General features: G+C 37.7%; 1 protein-coding gene across 9 annotated transcripts in view; it reads left to right on the top strand.

The window, feature by feature from the left end:
• Positions 1–22,079, top strand: part of CYRIA (CYFIP related Rac1 interactor A) — a 55,900-nt gene that overhangs the window by 23,411 nt on the left and 10,410 nt on the right. For 4 of the 9 annotated variants that reach the window (XM_065834150.2, XM_071807080.1, XM_071807082.1 and 1 more), the window contains exons 4-5: positions 12,177–12,256; positions 21,367–21,488. In XM_065834150.2, the coding sequence (XP_065690222.2) occupies positions 12,184–12,256; positions 21,367–21,488 (195 nt within the window). In that variant the 5' untranslated portion in view covers positions 12,177–12,183. Of the gene's footprint in view, positions 1–11,909; positions 11,990–12,176; positions 12,257–21,366; positions 21,489–22,079 lie in introns of those variants that run through there. The other 5 variants (XM_065834153.2, XM_071807083.1, XM_071807084.1 and 2 more) reach the window with 3 other exon arrangements.

The raw sequence follows: 22,079 nt of genomic DNA, 5'->3' as shown, positions 1-22,079 counted from the left end.
TCCAGCCACGTTTCAGTGCTTTACCACAAAATGGTTTTATTAATGACAAATATTAACACTTTTCAGAAAATTTCTATCTTCCATTTGTTCGTTATGAAATTGAGAATAATTGAGGGGTTTTTTTCTGCCCCATCCCATCCTCCAGAGAACTCACAACATCTAAGTCATGAGCTAAGACGTTTTAATATTCCCTGACTCTATACCCTGTGCTGCGGGTCTACAACTGCTTGTTTCTGCAGACACCTGGAGATGGGTTTGAGTCAGCAAACTCAGTGTCATTAAGTCAGTTATTTTAATCTTAATCTCTATTGTTGTGTTAAGTTGTATTCTTGATTTATCTATTTTTTTTCCTGTAGAAAGCAAATGTTTCTCAGTTCTTTGTTGAACATGCTGTGTGTACATGTGTATATGTACATACATTATGCATGTTTGTGTGAATGTGTGATCTTTGTACAATTTAAGTTTTTAATAAGTTATATGCATTTAATTTTTTTTTTTAAATGAACTATTTAAACAGTTGATAATAAATTGAAGTTTTGACAGAAAGTAATGTGTTGTACCTTTACACGGGTGTATGTATTTTACATTTGACTTACGTCATCTGTACTCAGGTGTGAATGGGGAGTTAACTTTGTACTGAAAATGACATTAACAATATTCTTAGATCTTTTTAAGTAAAATCAAAACTTAAATTTTGCTCTGAATCTAAACATAGTGCCTTTTCTATAGTTCCTGGTTTTAAAAGACTTGATTTGTCTTTCAAACAGGAGTATTAAATAGGCAATAAGAAAATATTGAATGTAACTACCTCACTCCATTTTTCATTGTAGATTATTGGCATTTTAAAGCTAAACGTATCTCATCCCATGTATCTGGGTTTTAGTCAGTGACTACAAAAGGGAAACCAGAGTTTTTTCCTTCTCAGCTTTTAGTCTGCTTTGTAACTTCATTGGATAAAGGCAAAGAAAAGTGGTATTTCTGCTCACATGGAGGGTGCAGGACTGGAGCTGAGGGCTGACATAGCCCGTGTCAGATGCCGGGCTGGGATGCCTTGCTAAGAATGCTCTCAGCCTTGGGACTTCGCTCTCTGCTAAGCCTGGTTACCCTGTTTAGCATTCCAGTAGAAATGATGTTTTTCAAAATTTTCGATGCAGACACAGTTCTTTTTCAACTAAATTCTGAGTTTCAGTGGGAAGAAAGGGAAAGCAATATGATCTATTTTCTTTTTTTAATACTGTTACTCGTTCTGACGTGTGGTTATTAAAATATTACTTAGATTAGTTTGGCTTTGAAAAGTAAGAGTAGAAGACAAAGTCATCCACTGGTACTGGAGCTGTAGTCCCTGCAAAAATTCAGTTTGAAGCGCGCATCTCCTGCAGAAGTGGGTTAGCACTGAGCATTGAATCACAGAATAGTTTGGGTTGGAAGGAACCTTCAAACCCCACCTAGTCCAACCCCCCTGAATCAGAGAATCACAGAGCAGGGACATCTTTAGGGAACTGCTGGAGAGAGTCCAGTGCAGAGAAGTTGATTAAAGGAGTGGAGCATCTCCCTTATGAGGAAAGGCTGAGGAGCTGGGGCTCTTTAGCTTGGAGGAGACTGAGGGGTGACTTCATTAATGTTTATAAATATGTAAAGGGTGAGTGTCATGAGGATGGAACCAGGCTCTTCTCGGTGTCAACCAGTAAGACAAGGGGCAATGGGTTCAAACTGGAACACAGGAGTTTCCACTTAAATATGAGAAGAAACTTCTTCGCAGTGAGGGTATCAGAACACTGGAACAGGCTGCCCAGGGGGGTTGTGGAGTCTCCTACTCTGGAGACATTCAAAACTCGCATGGACACCTTCCTGTGTAACCTCATCTGGGTGTTCCTGCTCCAGCAGGGGGACTGGACTGGATGATCTTTTGAGGTCCCTTCCAATCCCTGACATTCTGGGATTCTGTGAACTAGGTCAGGTTGCTCAGAGCCCCGTCCAGCCTGGCCTGGGGTGTCTCCAGGGATGGGGCATCCACCACCTCTGTGGGCAACCTGGGACAGTGTATTTTTTTTTACAAAATGTCTTCCTTATGTCAAGCCTGAATCTTCTACTTCAAAACCATTAACCTGTGTCCTGTTGTAACAGGCCCTGCTAAAAAACCTGTCCCCATTTTTCTTACAGGCCACTTTTCTTATAGACCGCTTTTAAGTACCGAAAGGCCGCAGTGACTCGGTGCGCATATAAACTAATGATGAGATCTAGCCCCGGCCGTTTGCTGAGGCGTAAAGGTACAAGTGTTTCAGAGAAGTCAACCACTTGTTTTCCAGAGCATGAATTTTCCTGCTCTTTGTGTCAAAACCCCTGGCTTGGCCACTGGCGGGGGCGGCCGCGGGGCAGCAGGGGGCGCCCCCGCCCCGCCGGGCTCGGCGCGTCCTGCGCGGGCACCGCGGCCCCGGGGTTGTCACCGGCCCGGCCCCGGGGTTGTCACCGGCCCGGCCCCGGGGTTGTCACCGGCCCGGCCCCGCCCCGTGTCCACCCTATGCGTGTGTTTGATTTCACTCGCTTGGTTGAACAATGCTCGGTTTTCTTTGTATAATGGGCCTCTATAGGCTTGTGCATCTCGTAACGGGGAAGGGAGCGAGCTGTGCCGTGAATGGGCTGGTGATTAATCGCCGTCCAGATTTGTCAATTAGCTAAAAATAGATTTTATAGCAAGGCAGGAGTGGGATATAAAGTCACCACTGTGCATTAATTTTATTGTCTTAATAAAAAGTTACTGTGCAAATTTCATTGCTAAATTAGGAATAGCTTTCAGCAGTGATTTGAATTAATTACTGTGAAGCATGTCAGGGTCAGTGTGGAGGTTTAATTTTCATTTACACTTACAAAAAAAATCTAATTTTAAAATTAAACATGGTTTTAACTCAGCGGCATCCACAGTACTCCTTCCTTATTGGTCGTCTTAGGCAAATAGCAGGCTTGTTAATGTATAAAAAGAGGTTGCACTGGTTTTTAGTAGCTCATGTTGGGGCACAAAAGCTTGTTTGGTATTCTGTGTGTGTAAAACACATTATTTGAAAATAGATTTACCAGGGAATGCACTTCTTAAAGTGTTGGGCACAATGCAAAATTGAGGATCTCTTTATGTTAACATCATTAATGTGTTTTTGCCTGTTAACTAAAGGCAATTTTGAAGACTGACTGTTTTGCAGAAAAATGTCATGGACCCAATCTGCCGAAATACGTTTTAATGAATTGAGTGTTTAATGTGAAAGAACATGAACTAATAAAATAATATCAGAAGGGATTAAAAAATGACACAAAACTGACTAAGAAAAAAGGGGAAGTTTTATCGGAATTTATAATTTTCTGTAACTCCTTCATAATTACAGATTAGACTAGTGTTTTGGAGAATATCTCTTCTTGTTCAGTATTCAGTAACTTTGTCGCTTAACTTGACTTTGAGAGCAGTCTTTGAACAATTGTGGAGTTTAGCAGCTTTCTGCCCTTTGTAATGTATAGTCCAGTATAAAGATTAAATAATATTTTTTTTTTTTTTCCTCTAACTTTCTGCTTACCATTCCATCTGCATTTCTGGGATTGATTTGTTGTTTTCCTGGAGTATTTCCCATTTGCACTTAGTGAATTTTTCCTGGAGGATATCACAAATTTATCAAAGTGATTTTGAATTAGGGTCCAGGATATTTTAATTCCCTTCTAGCTTGGTACATATTTTAAAAGGGTACTTTCTTCTTCTCTGTCACTAATTAAAATTATTGAACAAAACCAGATCTATACAGCAGATAGCAGATACTGTTTAAAAATACCATAATCTTTTTTGCCAGTAAACCAGTGGCAACTACTTTTTCGGATTTTCAGTGTCACAGCAAATTTATGATACTAAATAGCATTTTCTCTTTTCTCATCTCCAGTCATTTGTCAAAACTCCCTCCTTTATATATTCCTTTGCTTTAGTTCTTCCGTACGCTTATACAGGCATATCGATTTTGAAGTCTCTGTTTTGTCCATGGGAATAACCTGTTTTGTATTTTCTTAACTGTCGAGTTTCCTGCACTCCCTTCTCCCAAAAATCATCTTTCTGAGAGACCTATTCTTCCAGTTATGTGAAATTGCTGAAACTGTTTTTTTTTTAAATCATGATCTTCAGTTTGCTGTTTTCTCCTTGTTTAGTAACGTCTGCTGTTTTTAATGATTTCTCATGTGCTTCCATCCTTATTCAATTAATTCTCCACATAAGTACCAAACAAGTCTAAAATAACCATTCCTTTGGTAAACTCCTCTGTGCTATAGAAGGAACGTTTATCACCAGTGAGCTCCAGGAGCTTCTACAGATATCTGGCTAATGAACCCTCCTGTAGGTTCTTGTCTTATTCTGTTATTCAGATGCCTCTATAGTTCAGCAAAACCTTATTTCTTTACCACTTTCTTGGGATTAGGTGATCTCTCACATTGCTGTCTTGGGATGATACCTGTTCATTCCTCTTTTATCCTCACCCAGAGACATTTTTCTGAGATTTTAAGTTTTAACAAAAGGTATATTTTGTCCTCCAGTCCATTTACAGTGCTTTATTTTATTCCCCCCCCAGCCCAGTGGAACTCTTGCTGTTTCCATCAACAGCATCATAATGCAAATTGTTCAGCAAGTTTTCTTATTTTGTGTAATGAGGTATTAAAGCAGACCACTATTATACAAACGACAGTATTTTAAGCTAATGGCAGCTAATCCCTATGAAGACCACATTTCATCTTCAATTCCTTAAATCTTGAGCTATTGATACATATTGTGTCAGACAGTTATTTTAATTCCAGTAATATGTATATGTTTGTTTGATCAGAATGAATTGTCTGATTAGTATTATAAGATGTTGTTTGACTTCTCTTCCCCTTTCCAGTAAAGAATACTTATAAAGACTGCTTCAGATCTATATCTTACAGATCCTTGCTTTCCAAACCAGAAGTACAAATTCAGCCAGCAGAATACATTATGTCCTACATACTGACACATTCAGAGCAGATCACTAGCAAATATGCAATAAGAAATCCAGTCACTCTGGGATTTATGTCTTGCTCGACTCAGATTACATGTGCTGGTTTGGCTTTTATGTATTAAACAGAGAAGTAAAATAAATAGAGAACAAAGTTAACATGCAGAGACTTATTCCATTATCAACTGGCACAAGAAATAACTTGGAAATAAAATCACTCTGGGGAAAATCTTTACCACAGTTGCACAAAGAACTAGAATATGATGGTTTTCATCTTGTTTTTTCAGACACTTGCCTTGGATTTTCTGTGAGTATAGTACACAGTACTCCGTGTGGTAAAGTCAAAAGGCTGAATACTTGACAGTCATTAACAGAAGGGACCAGCCACATTTTTTTCTGTTTCTGATTTTTCACCTGAGATTCCTGTTTGTGATCCTGTATCGAAGAATGTATATGATCTAGAGTAGATATTTTTACACGTATTCACAAATGTCAAAACCAGATACCTGTTCAAATGCCCAAATCCTGAGATTTCCAAAATGGAGCATGTTCTGAAATGGTGTGTTTTCTTTTTCACTATGATTTTGGTGAGAAAAGACAAGGACAAGAAAACTAAGACAAAAATGATGATGTGGCTGCTTTTCTAAGTCAAACTCCACCTGGAAAAAAAAAAAAAATAAGTGGTTTTGTTTTGAAGGAAGAAACTCTTGAACTAGCCAAACCTGTTCTGTTTCTGTTAAAGGTATCTCTCTCCTGTGTATCAGTTTGGTAAACATTAGTATCGTGCTTTTCTTACCAAACAGCATCAATTGATAGAGGCTTCATTTATTGCGTGCAGGGAACTTGTCTCCCTGTTTTCTGTAGCAGCGTCTGTGCATGCAAACCCTATTCAAACTAGGTTATTGTAGTCACTGTACACTCCTGTGGAAGGATCAAAGTACAGCAGTGTTTTCTTCATTTCATATATAATTCTATTCTAATTACTTAATTGACTTCCATTCTGCTCTTTTTAAAAATTATTATTGTGAGCTATGAATTGGAATCCAGATATTCTGGTTGCCTGGTTTTCATCCTTTCATGATGGCTCTTCTGCCATTATGCACTTCAAAAATATATAGGAGTTCTGTTCAAAGTATGTTCAGGTGTGAGAGCTGGCATCTGGAAAAATTGCCCCCTTGAGTAAGTTACAAGTTCATCTGAGGTAATCAGCTTTTCTAACCGTTTTTATTTTAGTGAAACCATGAGCCAAGCTCTTTAATCCTTGGAGCTACAGGTACTAATATTGTTGGCCAGCTCTTTTAGCATTTTATGATTAGTGAAAAATGTATTTGTCGTTACAAACTGTTTATTAATTCCCTTTGATTTGCCTCACCTTTTTTGTATGCTTTAATTGTGTCCTGCAATCTGCGAATCAGTTAACAGCAAAGGCTCTTGGCTTGAAGTGTTGCTTATCTAGGAATTGTAATAAAATAATTGTTCAAAGCAGAAATGATTCCTTTATCTTGAGTTACTTTCACCTCAAGCAACTTTTTTCTCTTATTATGCTTTTCACTTCTTTACATCTGTTTTTTGGGTTTGAGTTTCGTTGGGGTGGTTTTTGCATCGCTTGCATAAAGAAAGTGTGGCACTGTTTTTTCTTTGCTTGTGTGTCGGTTGCTTCTTGGTGCATCTTGTTGTGTGAATATGTTACTTACGTTATGAAAATCTTATAAAGCCAATACACTTTTTTTTTTTCTTAACAATGCAGTTTTGTTTATAAAATAAAGTCCAGAGAGGAATAATACTACTTTTCAAATACAACATCTATTTGCACAGCTATCTGTTAAATATCAGCTGTTATATTTCTCTTCAGCAATGCAACTACAGTTTATAAAATTAAAACATTTACCATTAAAATGAGTGTAGATAATGATACTACTATATCCATGAAAATATATTTAACTGTAAGGAAATTGGAGAGATGATTTGAAAAAAAAGCCCTATGTGGAGTTTGATGGTGATAAATATAAGGTGCTGTATAGAAGCAGGATGAATGAAAGACCAAAATGCAGAAGGGAAAGCAATGAGTGAAACGAAACTGTACAAATAGTATTTGAGGGAAAAGCAGAGTTTTCTGCAACACGATTCCTTCTTTATAAGGCACCATACTTGAATGCATTTGGAGCACTCTACTGAGAGCTGAGTGGAATTTTTACCTCTTGGAGAGGTTTCTGAGAAGGGCGGTGAGACTGGTAAGGTATAATAAAATGTGAACTCTCGTGATTGAGTTTAAGGAGCTTTTTGAAGAGCTTTAAGCAGAGTTTAGACAAACATCAGTGCAGAATGACAGAGCTCCTGCTGTTCCTGCTTTGGGGTCTAGATAACCCCAACTGTAACAGTTCTATAGCACCACTGTCAATGTGAATCAAAATGCTTCCCTGTTTATTGCATAGAAGAAAGAAAACGAAAAAAGCAGAAAAAACATTAGTAATAGAGTGTGCTAATGCAATTAAAAATTCTGTTTCATATCTTCTTTCCTCTCCCAACCAAAAACTAGTGAGTGACACACTGTTTCCTTCAGAAAACAAAGTAGATGATCATTGTTCAAAAACTTCTGCTCTTTTTAATCTTTATTCATTTTTGTTTTATTCCTTAATAGAATAAAACCATTCTCTGAGTCTTGCTCTTCTGCTGTTCTAAGCACCTCAACAAACTTTATAGCGATGAATATCACAACGATTTGGAGTCGTGCTTTTGATTTGGGAGATCTTGAGTTCAGATGCTGGTGTTTTTTTGAAACCACAGTTAATTATTCATGCAGTAAGATCAGTTACACAGCTTTAATGGTGCTAATATGCTTCGTGCAATACAGTTCCCTCAGACTGCGGACAGGATGCCTGTCTCTGCCCATGCAGATGTGCCATTAGGGGTTATCTTTCCTAATCATTCATTGCCACTCCTGAACTTGGGAGTCTCTGTTTCTCCTGAAACTCCCGATGGAGCCGCTCATGAGAACACTCTCAACTCTGCTTCGTTAGGGAGATCTGAATGAGTTTAAGCAGTAGGTATTTGCTGATCCAGCTCATTTTGACGCAAGCCTTTTAGACTATGTTTGTGTAAGCAGGCAGATTTAGGAAAATACTATCTGGCAAAGGAGCAGTGGTGAGGAGCAAAGGGTTGACCTGGAGAATGTGGCTTTTTTCACTAAAACCAGGTTTAAATGCTTTGTCTGTCGTACCTTCAGTGTAGCTGCAGTGATGCTGATGTCTTTGGTTGGAATTGATTAAATTAGTCCTGTAAAGGAAGAAGACATAAATTAGTACTTCTGTAGCAATTTATATAGTGCTAAGCTATCATTTACAAAATAATGCAAAACTCCACACTTCAAAATTATGTAATTACTTAAAACTGTGTGTAAACGAATATTTTAAAGAGTTAAATAACATGAGATTTATTTTTAGGCATGCTATATTTAGTAGATAATAACCCGGTTTGTGAACATTTACTAAATTTTCAAAACTCTTTTAGAATATAATAAATACGTATTACAGTATATTTCCAGTATGTGTGTATAAAATCCATGTCAGATTTGAAAGGTTGCGTTTTGATTTGTTTTGAAGGGGTAGTATTTTATCCATCAGAATTCAAAAATAAATTGATCATTTTAGTGGAGGAGAAGGAATTTATTTTCCCATCCTACATAATGCCTGTAAAATGTCAAAATTAAATTAATGAAAATTTAGGAACAAAGTGGTGTGTTAGAAAACCAGCATGCTTTATTTTGTTCAGAGCTCAGCATTTTGAAATAATTGCCTGAATAATGGTATATAAAAATGCAAAATGCTACATGTTCATGACTTGTTCGTAACTATTTTTACAGTTTAATGTCTGTGTGCTGCTAATTAAATACTGAGCATCAAAAATTGACTAATGAGCTTTAAACTGTCAATATTATGCTAGAAAGTATTTTCTGTATGTTTATGTAATATCTTAGAGTAAACTTTAATGTCTTGGAAAACAGTAGAAAACGTGAAAATATCATTGTCATGTCAGCGTGTCATCATTTTTAAAGCATACTGTTAAGCTGGGATTTGAAGGGGTTGGGACACTAAAGAGAAGCTGCTGTCATTTAGAAGTGCTGCAACAGCAAGATTTTATATGTGCATTGTGTCTCATTTCAACATTTAAACTGATTTAACAGTAAGAAAAACAAAATGCTCTCCAGTTTAATGAAATGGAATGTTATGGTCTTCAGTTAAACCATTCTGTCTTGCTTCTGTGCATCAGCTGTTTATTTGCATATCTGTTACAACTGCAGTGTATATACTGACCTGCTCAGAATTTGTGTCATTAGTTACTTTGAAGTATCATTAAAAATTTTCCTGGAAGGTACTTGTAGTTGCTGAGGTTAGGAATACATTGTTACAGTTTCCAGGAAAAGACAATTTAGAAAATCCAGGTACTGGGAAGCAGCAAACCATAAAGAAAAAATAATCCATTTTGGGGCAAGGGAATATATTTATTAGCACTTACATTAAGGCGAAGGTTGACCTTTTAATGCAGAGTTAAAAACTTAGTGTTGAATGATGAGTTATAGTTTAACGTAAAAGTTTCTTGAAATGTTTAGGTTTGGTTTTTTTCAAATCATAAAGAAGTAAAGTATGTTTAGCAACTGCCTGAACCATATCTCCTAGATGTTGATGTTGAATATCACTATTTTGGGGGGTTGATGTACATCAGAAATTATGTCAAACCAGTGCCTTCGAGATCCTTGGAAAATGATGCAGACTGACCATGAAAATGGGAATAAAGTTTGTGGCAGGGCTCTTGTTTCATACTTGCAGCCTGAATAGCTGCATCGGTTTCTATAGCGAGATTGAAGGAGAGGGGCATGAAATGAAAAGCAAGCTAAGAAATATAGTCAAAAATCAGGAAAAAGTACTCAATCTCCAGAGCTGTAGGAAGGATCAGAGCTTGGGCACATGCCCTGGAGCTGCTGGGTACGGGTGAGGCCGTGGATCCGCAGGTTTTTGGCAGGAAGGTTTCCCGGCTGGCGGGAGGAGCCGCGGGCCCAGCCCCACGCCGGCTGCAGCGCCCGCCTTGGCAGCAGAAGAAATGGTTGGAGGCTCTCTGAAGATCGAAGGCAATGAGGTAAGAGACGGCTGGAAACCAGTTGAGAGTGAAGAATCCAAACTGAGTCGTTAGATTGTGATGGTATTTCATAATAATCGCAATCGTTTCTTTGAAGGTTATGAAAAGGAAATTAAAAGTATGCCCATTATCTTGTCCCTTTTACCTGGTACTGATAAAATGTATTATACCAGTGTGATGAAAACGTTATCGAAGATACAAGTTTTAACACTGTATAAAATCTATTTTGCTCTGTTTGCAGGTTTTTTCCCTTTGTAGGCTAAACAGAAAGTCAGGCTTGGTTCATAAAGAGCAGATCTTGTTCTGAAAGTAAAACCGTGTATTTTGTTTTTCTTGTAACTGTATGGATAATGGAGAATGTTTCTTCATGTTTCAATGTTGTATATGCAAGATGTTGCTAATTTTAAAGGGCTTGACAGTCTGCTCACTGGATTTGTTCTGGAGAGAAAATTTTGAAGAAGTAGTTAATGCAAAACGAAGCCATTTGTCTAACAAAAACCTCATTTACATGAAGCTGCATGCACTGAACGGATTATTGGTTAAATTTATATCATTTTATGGAATGACTGTGTCTGCTGTAAAATTTCCAAGACCTACATTACCTTTCTAGGTTTTCCTGCTATGGAAATGTATCCCTAATATGCATATAGAAATGAGGGTTCACGATACTTTTATTCTGTAATGCTTGGGGGAGAATTTGAAAAAACACTTTGTCTCCTCATATGGAGTATGAACCATGTACATGCTTAGAATAATTTTTTGCGGTCTGATTTCTTAAGTGGGAAAAGAGTTAAACTGAAGAATAGATGAGCATCAGATGTGAGCCCCAAGAGCCATGGTTTAGAGTACTGAGAATATTTATCTTTGAGGCAAAAATCAGTTTTCAATCTGAGTTTTAAATCTAAAATTACTTTTTTCTGCATCCCTCCAGGCAGGCCTCTTTATCCTTGTATGTGCCTTTCATGGTTTAATTTTTCTCTCTTCTGAGGAGAAGTTTAGTTTGCCCAAGAAAGCTATATTTTTACATAATTTTAGAATAATGTATCTTCCTAAGGACTGTACTGGTAAAAAATTTTCTTCAGACGTCCTTCCTTCTTGTCTTGCATAGAGAATTTTTTGAGAATTGGTCACTTTTCCTTTGGGGACTTTTTCATAACTTGAAATGCAAAGGCTTCCAAGGTGATAAAAGATAAAGAGATAAAAGGACAGAATTTGAGCCTCTTTTTTTTTTTATTTTTTAAATGCATACATGTATTAAAGTTACAAGGTTAAAAAACCAAGCTTTTTAGCTTGTCTTTCTGATATGTTTTATAGTAGTATTTTTTTGAAACCTTACTGATTGAAAAAATTAGATGTAATTGAGTTATTTTCATTGAATAACATGGATTTATGTTAAGGAATCCAAACCAAGGATTAAGACCTCATATTTTTTTTTGCCTGGAATGTTATTCTATAATCTTGTATCTAGCAATTGAGGGAATTTACAAATACAGATATAGTTCCAAGTTTGTTTCTCTTACTAAATAAATAAACTCATAAATATATGTTTGTACTCTGTGATGTTATACTGATGTTTAAATTCCAGTTTGTTGAATGGAATTATTTCTGTGTTTATCTAAGGTTTTACTCTCTCTGTCTCCATGCATTAATATTGCAGAACCGACCATCAAAATGTTTCTCATGGTCCAGAACTTGCCAAAATGTTTACTATATGATGCAGACTGTATCAAGCCCTTAGTTGTAGTATTCTAACTTTACGTATATAACTGTTTATGATTTTGTTGCATTTACTAGGTTTGCTGGGATGGGTAATCTTCTTAAGGTCCTTACCAGGGAAATTGAAAACTATCCACATTTTTTCCTGGATTTTGAAAGTAAGTTCAAACAACTACAAGACAATGAGAGAATCTTTTCCCTGATTAACAGCAAACTGAGGAAAAACTTTCAAAATGTGATTGCTTGCAGTTTGTATTTTCCAGCACAACCAGCCTGTCCAAGTCCTTGTCTCTGAAATCATTTGTTCACTCAGGACTCCTTTTCTCTTCCTTTTCTATTTTTCAGGAACCAAATGGGAAATCTTTTAAAAGTTCTCACTTGCACAGAGCTTGATCAGGGGCCAAATTTTTTCCTTGACTTTGAAAGTGAGCAAAGCTTCTTGCCTGGCTTGCCTTCTTTGCTTATTGTTTCCTAATAAACTGCATGCGCTTACGCATCATAAAGCAATTCAAAAGGGATTTGCAAACAAATCAAATTACACTTCAGTTGGATATTACTACTTGATACTCATAAAGCCATACAAAATTACTTAAATTCATTCTGAGCAGAGAAGAGGGCAGAATGATAGATATACAAGTAAAACCTTACCTTGAATTAGTTTCAAAACATTAATGAGCCATACTTAAATTTACGTATGGATGAGCTTGACCTCAGCTTTCTTTAACAAATCTGGGTTAAAAAAAATATTTATGTTGCTTCCGTGAATAGAAATATATTGGAAACAGAAATATAAAGCTGAAAAAATATAAGCAGTGGAGGTGACACTACTTTTACTTAGTTCAGTGATGATTTAACTGGGATTATTATAGCTGCTAAAAGGTAGTGAAGTGGTCATGGTGTATGTGCTTGATTGCATCTCTCTTAATTGCATGGTTATCAGTTTGCAAAACAGTGTTTTGCATTCTAATTTCCTTGTCACACCTATATCTTATTCAAAACTATTTCACTTTTGTGGTTACAGTTTCCCTGCATGTACTTCTAGACATTGTCTTGAAAAACTGGTCATCAAATCCTTAAATATGGGTTTTATCTTACTCTGCCACTTACGTGAAATGCTTTTTATTTAAAATGCTAACAGTGTGCAATGTTTTGTCTCTTAATACCTATATTCTAAAACAAAACCAAACAAGTTTTGACTGAAAAGCCAATGCTTTTAAAATAACTTTATTTTGATGCATGGCTTAAGAGAGAATGTCACGTGATTAGACATATTTTATCACCTCAAAATAGTTTTCTGGAATAATTTACTCCTGACTTACATTTCTGAAAAAAAAGTTACTGACGTGATATGAGACTGTACATGTGTGTGCGCTCTGAAGCACTGGTTAAAAAAGTCATTTAAACACATATTTAATCTCATGAAATTGTTCAAACATGCTTCCTTGGATGAAAGCTACAGTGTATGACTATAACTTTGCACATACCTTCTCATCTAGATCTTCTTTCTCTCATTATGAAGAATCAGTTTGGGTTTAGGTGAAGGTCCTGCGAGCCGTGTAGTCTTTTTTCTCTGTTGCCCATATCATTTGAGAGTTTAATTATAAACCTGGGATGTCAAACCTTTATCCAAACCACCACATATTTTTTCTTTCTATCAAACTTTTGAAGGCTTCGGTAGTGTTCGGTGGCTTTGCCAAGCTCTTAGGAGGGTTTTCAGCTGCTCTGAGCTTCCAGGTTTAATCAGCCCCATCATGACCTGGGTGGTAAGAAAGTTCTCCCAAGCCAGGCTGTACAGTTGGCTCTGGAAACAGGAAGCCTTGGTGGAGCAGAGGTGATGGTGAAAGGTGAATATGTCTGTTTCCTTGCCTTGACAGCTAAGGTTGTTTTATTTTCCAAAAGTCCATTGCCAAGAATTGAGCGGGGTGAAGCACCTTTCCCATGGGCAGTGACCAATGGTCAGTGCAAGCGCGTGGACACGCTAATCAGGCACATCTACCTAGAGAGAAACAGATCTGTCATTTCCAAATTTCAGTGAGTTTGATGCTCCTGAGTGAAAGGTTAAAATGTTTTACTTGTTGAAATAATGTCCTATAGGTTTTTATGGCACAAAATCCATGTTGCGTTGAAGGGATGTGACTGAAGATGCCTGTAGGTGTGTGCTTTGTTCTCCTTTAATTAGCCAGGGTACGGTGTAAAAGGACTCTCTTAGTGGACACAGATAAGAGCCGCTTGTGTGCTTGCTGGATGTGTAACTTTTTGTGGCCTGAGTTTTCAGTTTGAGTTCATGGACAAAAGTGGTCAGTACCGTGGGCCCTTCAGAGAATGAGGGATATGTTGAGTCAATGTGTTTACTGTATTTCCTTACTTGCATCAGCATCTTGCTTTCTGGTTTTTGTGTACTTTTTCATTAGCTGAAATCTCAAATCTGTCAGCATCGCTGAAAATTTTATGGAGTTTTGGGATACTGTTGCCCTTGTGGTTTTTTTGCTACTCTTCATTTTATATGTATTGTACCTAAAAGGAGGGTGTGTGACATACTCCTTCCTGCTGAGTGCACAACATACCACACAAATATTGCTTAAAAAAAAATGGAAACAGCCTTTCTCCTTGTGCACAGGAGTAGAACACATACAGTCTGTCTCCATGCCTCAAAAATCAGAGGCTTTGTGGGCTGATGTCGGTCAAAACTAATACAAGAGTTTATACAAAGAAAGTGGGAAAAAAATATTGAGGTGTTAACTTCATTTTGCAGTCGATATAGTGTGTGCTGTGACAGAGGGGCCATCCCATGGGTGATGCTTTGCCACATGGTCTCGTATCCAAACGCACAAAAACGATTACTCCCATCGTGAATGATGGCTGCATGGGAAAATGAACTTGCTAAGATCTAGCTGTTAAACCCACCCAAGTACCTCTGTCCCCGAGTGCTCTTCCAGCCGGTCAGGGTGCTGTGGATGCTAGTGTGGGTGGGAGAGCTGCGGCGGTGGCACAGAATGGGAACAGAATGTGCAAGGGGGTGGCAAACACTTGTACAGGTTTAGATAACTCAGGTCAACCATGAAGCTGAACAGCAAGGTCAGCGTGGTAGGTTATTTTATTATTTTACCTTATTATCTATGGTTAATATGCTTTCTAGAGGCAATGTGTTATAAGGATGACTTCTTCTGTGCAACAAAAATGGATTTGTTTTCTTGTGATTTTTTTATTGTTCAGGGCAGAGTTCTGATTCAATGACAAATTTGAAGAAGACAATCTTATATTGCATCTTTTGAAAAATCTCATCATTGGGGTTTTTTGTGTGTTTGTTTTAAAATATACTTTATTACAAGTTGCTTTCATCAGGTTCATGCTCACTTTTCTCTTAAATAATAATTTTTACCAACCTGATTTCTTTTATATTTAGGCTTAGGTCCCTCCCCCCTCATCTTCTATGCAATTCTTGAGGTCTTGAAAAATGGGCAGGTAGAAGCAGGAAAACTTAGAAAAATTAAGTTTTCTGACCTAATTAAAAGTTGTGGGTTTTTTAAAAATTCTGTCTTGTGTTATATTTGAAAACAGGAATGAATCATGAAAGAAAGAGAAGTACATTTCAAAATTTTACCTTCCCATTGTTTTTTGTTGGTTGGTTTTTTTTAATAGCTATTTTAATTTTTCCCTAGAAAAGTTTAGACTCCAAAAAAAAAGTTTGAAATCATCTCTTTCCCCCCCCTTTCCTGCAGCTGTCTGTATCAGCAGTTGCAATTCTTACGACATCTTTTACTGGCATTATTCTTCATTCCAAACTGGGAACCAGGTTTCATAACTCCATGATCATACTTGAAAAACCTTGAATCCAGCATTAGTTCCAGTTAATGTTGTATAGCAAAAGCAGTTCTGTATGCTGTCCAGTAATCATTTAAGACTTTATGCAGTTATTTGGGATCTGTGCAAGAAGAAACAATTTGAAGATCCATTCAGTCCAGCCTTGAAAGCAAATGGGGACAAATGGGAACTGTGGTAACCTCAGTGAGTAATACGGAGAAAAGTGTTCTCTTGTGTAGGTCAAAAAATCTTTAGGTATAGTGCAGACTGTAAGCAGTCAGCCAAATGACTTTTTTGAAGGTCTACTGAAACGTTTATTTAAAGACAAATAATCTCTTTCTTAACAGAAGGTGAGCCACATTGCTGTTTTACACTTGGGTCTTGGTGTGGGTATTCTTAATCAAACTGCTACAAATTGGATTTGATTATATACCACTTATTTTACCTTAATTCCTTTTTAGCTCTCAGCTCAAAAATAACGTTAGGAAGAGTGAGTGCATGGCAAGTTTTCAGAGTCTGTGGATTTCAGGATTTCATGAGCCATAAAGGCAAATTACCTTGAAATTGATTTTGTCAGTTCAATAACTGTTTTGTTCTTTAGTTGCTGGCCTTGTTTAAATTAGTTACAGGTAAATGAATTCTGGGTATTTGAGGGGCTTTCCATAGCAGCTTACGAGTGCTCTGTTTTTGCAGAACATTGTCATATTACTGCTGCCCGTAGATGGCTTTTTTTCGGGCAAAGTAACTAATTCCACACAAATTCTTGGAAATAATTCGAAGCTTGAGGTAACAACGATTTGTTTTGAACCTGAATGGGCACAAACTGAAGCACAGGAGGTTCCACCTGAATATGAGGAGAAACTTCTTTACCTTGAGGGTGCCAAAGCCTGGAACAGGCTGCGCAGAGAGGTTGTGGAGTCTCCTTCTCTGGAGACATTCAAACCTGCCTGGACACCTTCCTGTGTGATCTGCTCTGGTGAACCTGCTTTAGCAGGTGGGTTGGAGTGGATGATCTCTAGAGGTCCCTTCCAACCCCAGTCATTTTGTGATTCTGTAAAAGACTAAAGCTTATAGAGTATTGGGAGGAGGTGTCCTTAAGTCCCATCCACTCCTCAGATACAAATAACTTTTGTAAGACCAAGCTCTCTAACCTTAACCTAAGCATGTTCCCTTTTTTCCTGAATGTTACCTGAGTGGGCTCATTACCTGATCCTAATTTAATCCTCTTCATCCTCCCAAGAATCAAAGACGCTTACTTTCTAGGATTTCCCCACCCCCCCATTCCCAGAAAGATTAATGAAACTTTCAGTTTTCCTTGTTCATGTATGATTAAAAGTGTCTATTATTAGGACATGTCTGGCAGCAGAGCAACTGCCCACATTTGTGTAAGAGGTTATTAATTAACACCCTGGCTCCACGGGTGGCAAGGCTGGAGATGTCATCTGTACCCAGCCTGTGGGAGGTTAAACTCTGCTCTCCTGCACTGTCGAATGCCCAAGGGACCCTGTCCTCTCTGTTGGGCGTGGAGCCGGAGCCTGGCGCTGATAACCCTGGCACACACCGTGTTGTAGCAAGTATTAACAGTTTAGGGAGCTTCACTTTGTTCTAGCTAGTTCAGAAAGGATGACATTCAAAAACCCAGTGTTGACTGGATAGGGTACTGTTTCTACCCGATACTATCTTTTAATGTGTGGACAACAGTGGGTTCTGATACCCTTCAAAATGCAGTATTCACTGTAGTTGTAATGCCTTTTGTCTTTTCTAGGGAGTAGCTCTTTGTCTAATTTTGTCCTAGATTGGAATGGGAAAAAGCATTGTTGTGGTGACAAACCTGAAATAGGACTTTAGCATTATACAGTAAAATACATGTATTGCTCTCTAACGTGCTGTGAGTGGCTGGTGGAATTATTGACCACCTTCAACAGTGGACAGGACAAGAAAAGCTGAGAGCACAGCCTGTAAGACATCTCGTTTTACTCACTGTTCTTTCACTAGGCTGGGAGGCTGTGATGTTTTTCTGACAAACATGATTGCACATTCACTGAAATGCAAACACCAACCAGCTTCAGTGGGAATCCTCTTAACCTAACACCAGTTCGACTGAGGGTGGGATAAAGTTCCGTGCTATTTGGTTTGCATTTCATCTACACAAAGGATGTGTGGGTTGGAAGCACTTCTTTTAGTACTGTCTTGTTATCTCTTCATAAAAATTAGTTACTGAGATACTGTTATACTTGATTTTGTATTGGTAAAGGCCTCGAATCTGTTATTTTTTATATTTAATCTTGTCCTATGAGTACTAATGTCTTACCTACGTAGCCATTTCTATGTTACTTCTAAAGCACATTTGGTGAAGGATGAGGTAGATACCTTGTGCTGTTAGGGTTGGACTTTTTTGGAACAAACGACAGATATTTTTCTAAGAAAAGAATGATGATTCCACCTTTGCACCCCACCATGCACCTGAAATATTTAGTGCATCCACAAATGGACAGTAGTGGATGCAGCTTTCCCTCTTTTTTTAATGCAGTCTGAAGCCCCATCCAAAACATGGAATAGACCATGTGTGAAGATGAAAGAAAACATTGTTCATGGAATGGATGAACTGTCATATCCTGGCTATTTCTGATGGAGCCACAGAATTTGCTGGTAGAGTCTCTATACAGAAGAGTCAAGCCTGGTTTGACTCTTGAATTAATTTGATAGAGGATTCATTTATTGTAGTTGTCAGGTTTAGGGTTCATGCTAGAAACGTTTGGACAAACAGGTGAATGAAAGGGTTTCCTGTTTTGTCTTAGTAAAGACAGCATGCTCCATATGCTAATCATGAGTATTCTAAAAATTCAGACTTGAAATGCTGTAAGTCTGGTGTTTATGGTAACGTTATTGAGAGGGCTTGTGTTCAATGTTGGTTAGTCAGTGGCTACAGTTTTATTTAAAATGGGCTCAAATTGCCTAAGTGCGTGCTGGTTCTTCAGTGGTTTGGGGTAACAGGTGAGCACTGCCAAGCAGTGATTCCACACTTTGCTTCAGGAATGGCATTTTTTTTCACTCTGAACAGAGAAACAAGCTTTGGTGTTGTTGGAACAGAAAACCAAAATCTGTAACAAAGAAGTCTCTATTTGTTTTAGTTATTGTTGCTGCTATTATTATTACTGTTGTTGACAGCAAGATTAAATTTTTTCAAAGTGATCAATTACAGGTATTCTAACTGACCATTCTTGGCAGGATCTTCATGTAAAATCCCTTTTGAAACATGGCCATGGTCTTATCAGAACATCTGTTTGCATAGCATGTATTTCATAAGATGCATGTTTTCTTAAAGTAGAGCCTGAATCATGCTCCTTACCTTTATTTTTAAGTTAAACACTTTCAGCATAAGTACAAACTGCTTCTGCAAATGCAAGCTAAGCCTGTTGCTCTATAGCCTTTGCAGCCCTTTTCATCTCCCTTCCCTTTCTTTCCCTCTTCCACCCACTCACCTTCCTCCTCCTCCGGCTTCCCCAGGTGCTGGGCTACTACAGAAAGCTCAATGGGTTTCAAATATACAACCTTCCCCCAACTTCCAAAAGATGAATTGGAAAAAAATTGAAAAAGACTAACAATAAAGGGTGTTATTTAAGGCCATTTTTAAGTCCCAAAGTCCTGAGCAGTCTATAGTATTTATGTTTCTATTAGGGGCTAATATTTTTTAAAGCAAATGAGTCGTAAAGCGTAACACAGAAGTACCTTGTTAACCAAGCCACGCTTCAAGTGACATGAACACACAAATGTTACACTCATGAACTGTACTAATAAATTACTTATTCTCTTTTCTGTCTTAATTTTCACTGAAAATGTTATTTTAATTTTTTACTGAACTCTTAAAATATAGATGCTGATTTATAGGTGACTCCTATCCTTCCCCCGTTCTGTTATTCCATGGTATGTAACTGTTCAGCAAGATTACCACTTTCTTTGTTAAACTTGGAGGCATTTACTGTTTTGTTTCTTTATCAGAAGGTGACAGACACCTTATGCTGTATACCTGAAATTTCTTGCAGCTTGGGGAAATAACCGGTCAGTAACTCTGTGGACTCCGGGTGACAAGTAGGTCGGTTCAACAGCTGTGTCCCAGCTGGGATTTTCCTGTTTGGGGTAGTTTTCCCCTTTGGTGCCACTTACCCTCACTTTTTGAAGGATGGTGAAATTGTTTAGTTACGTTAAGTATTTTGGATATAAAACCCAGCCGAGTAAGCCTAGCTTATTTTTACTTTCTCTTGTTCTTTTAAACAAGCTAAAGGAAAACTTATAGGATAAAAGGGAAGTCAAATCAGTTTTTCTTTCTTGTGCCCAGCCTCATGGGACTTATGGTGACATAGGAATACAGGAAAGATTTTAAGTATTAGTTGCTTCAGAGCTACAGACATGTAAATCTCAGACATTTGTGTCTAGTTTGTGCAAGGTCTGTGGATAACTTGACACATTTAGACAAATTATCCTGACCTGAAATATCATGGAGAGAATCCCTGCTCTTTCCATACTTTCCAAGGTGGACTGGTTCATTTGTTTCTAGTGAAGGGTGAGTAAATGAATCCTGTACTGATACATGGGTGGAAAACTGTGTCTTATTTCTTAAGAACCCTGGGAAGACTAAATAGAAAAAGTATTTTCAGCATTTCTTGTCCATTGATATAGAGGTGTGTACAGTAGCTCTTCCTAATTGTTGAGTTTTGAACTGAAGGTATCTCATCGCTTTTAATTCAAACAAGTGGTCCTTAAATCCTAAGGTTCACCTTCAGAGTGTTTTTTTTTTTCTTTCCATAAGAATTATAAACTAATACAAATCTAAGGAAAAAAAAAAAGAGTTGTTTCTCTGTAGAAATTTGCTGGGACAATGTGACTGTTTCAACAAATACTGACTACAATTCTATATATAGGACATCTAATTTAATCAGTGCCAGTCATTTCTATGTTTTAAAGCAAAAGAAGGCAGAAGATCTCTACCTCATCTAAGGCATTCTGGGGATAACATCCCTCCCTGGTGTTTCACTGCAGCTAAAATCCCATCGGATAGGATTTGAATGGGAAAATTGATCTGCTTCCAAATGTCATTTCTCTGAACAATAAAGGTCTACAGGTCACTCCCACCCTGAAAACTGATCATTGACAGAGCTGGATTTATTTTAGTAGCAGGAACAATCTCTGACATACATAAGAAAAATGTTTATTTTTAACAGTACGGTATCTGTGTTTTACAAAAGGAGACATAAATTACCCTGCTTAAGGAAACCTGGAGGAAAGTCAAAAGTGGTGTAATATCCCACTGCTCCATCCACTGAAAGGCCTGATTTTATCCCCAAGCTGCAAGAAAAGTGAACAATTCTTTGTAATCGAGCTGTGGAACTCATGAAAGAGAGGGACATTTTTACTGAAGGACTGATGCATTATCCTGTTTTCTACTAACATTGCCGTATGATACTGCTTCACTTTAAAATGCTGCTTTTTGAGAAGAGGCATTATGAGCCAGAACATACAAAAAAACGTACTTCTTTTCTTTCCTTGCTATAGAAGCAGAAACCTGGACGTTAGCAGAATAGCAGTGCAAGATAATTGTATATTTTAAAAAACCACATCAGAATGGAGTTACACATAGTCAAGCTGGATTTAATGTTGTTAAGTAGGACTGAGTAATCTTTCCGTTTGTATTGCAGCTGCCTTTTGACTCTGTGCATTTGGCTTTTCTGTTTCTTAGATGCGCAGCCCACAGATGGAGAAAGGGAGGTATGGAACCAGATCAGTGCAGTTTTGCAGGACTCGGAAAGTATGCTTGCAGACCTTCAGGCTTACAAAGGAGCTGGACAAGAAATTAGAGATGTATGTTTGTTAGAGTTAATGACAGTTCTTTGGAAGCAAAATCAAGCAAAACTTAATGTGGTCCTTGCTTCTGTTCTGTATCCAAGCACATTCTATGAAATTATATTAAAATCTTCGTAAAAGTTGTATTTAGAAAATATGGTACAGGTTATACATAACGTTGAATATAAAGTGCTAATGTGAAACTAAATGATGGCTGTTGGACCTTGTTTTAAGCTTACTAGTAGCAATCGTTAATTATTTTTCACTTCAAGAAACGCCAGTTCGTATACATCATTTCATGTCTCTCGCGGTAGAAGTCAAAGTTGAGGACATGGAAGAAATAGCGCTCAGATGTCAGAAATACACTATAAAAAAAGTTGAAGATAGTTGTTCTGTGTATGAACCACAGTAAATTATAACCTTACCTCCACTTTACAAGCTTTTTATTCTATGAAACTGGCCCCACAATACAATTCTGAACTGTATCTTAGTTTTTTTCTCAGCTGACCAAACTTTTTCCTGCATCAGCTTCACAGTTACTGTTAGCGTGAGCTGTTGCTTACTTAAGAACCTGGGTATTTTGAAGATATCAAAAGCTGAAAAAAAGGC

The sequence above is a fragment of the Patagioenas fasciata genome, chromosome 3 (assembly GCF_037038585.1).
Source record: "Patagioenas fasciata isolate bPatFas1 chromosome 3, bPatFas1.hap1, whole genome shotgun sequence".
Classification (NCBI taxonomy): Eukaryota; Metazoa; Chordata; class Aves; order Columbiformes; family Columbidae; genus Patagioenas; species Patagioenas fasciata.
This window is presented reverse-complemented; position numbering and strand designations above follow the sequence as displayed.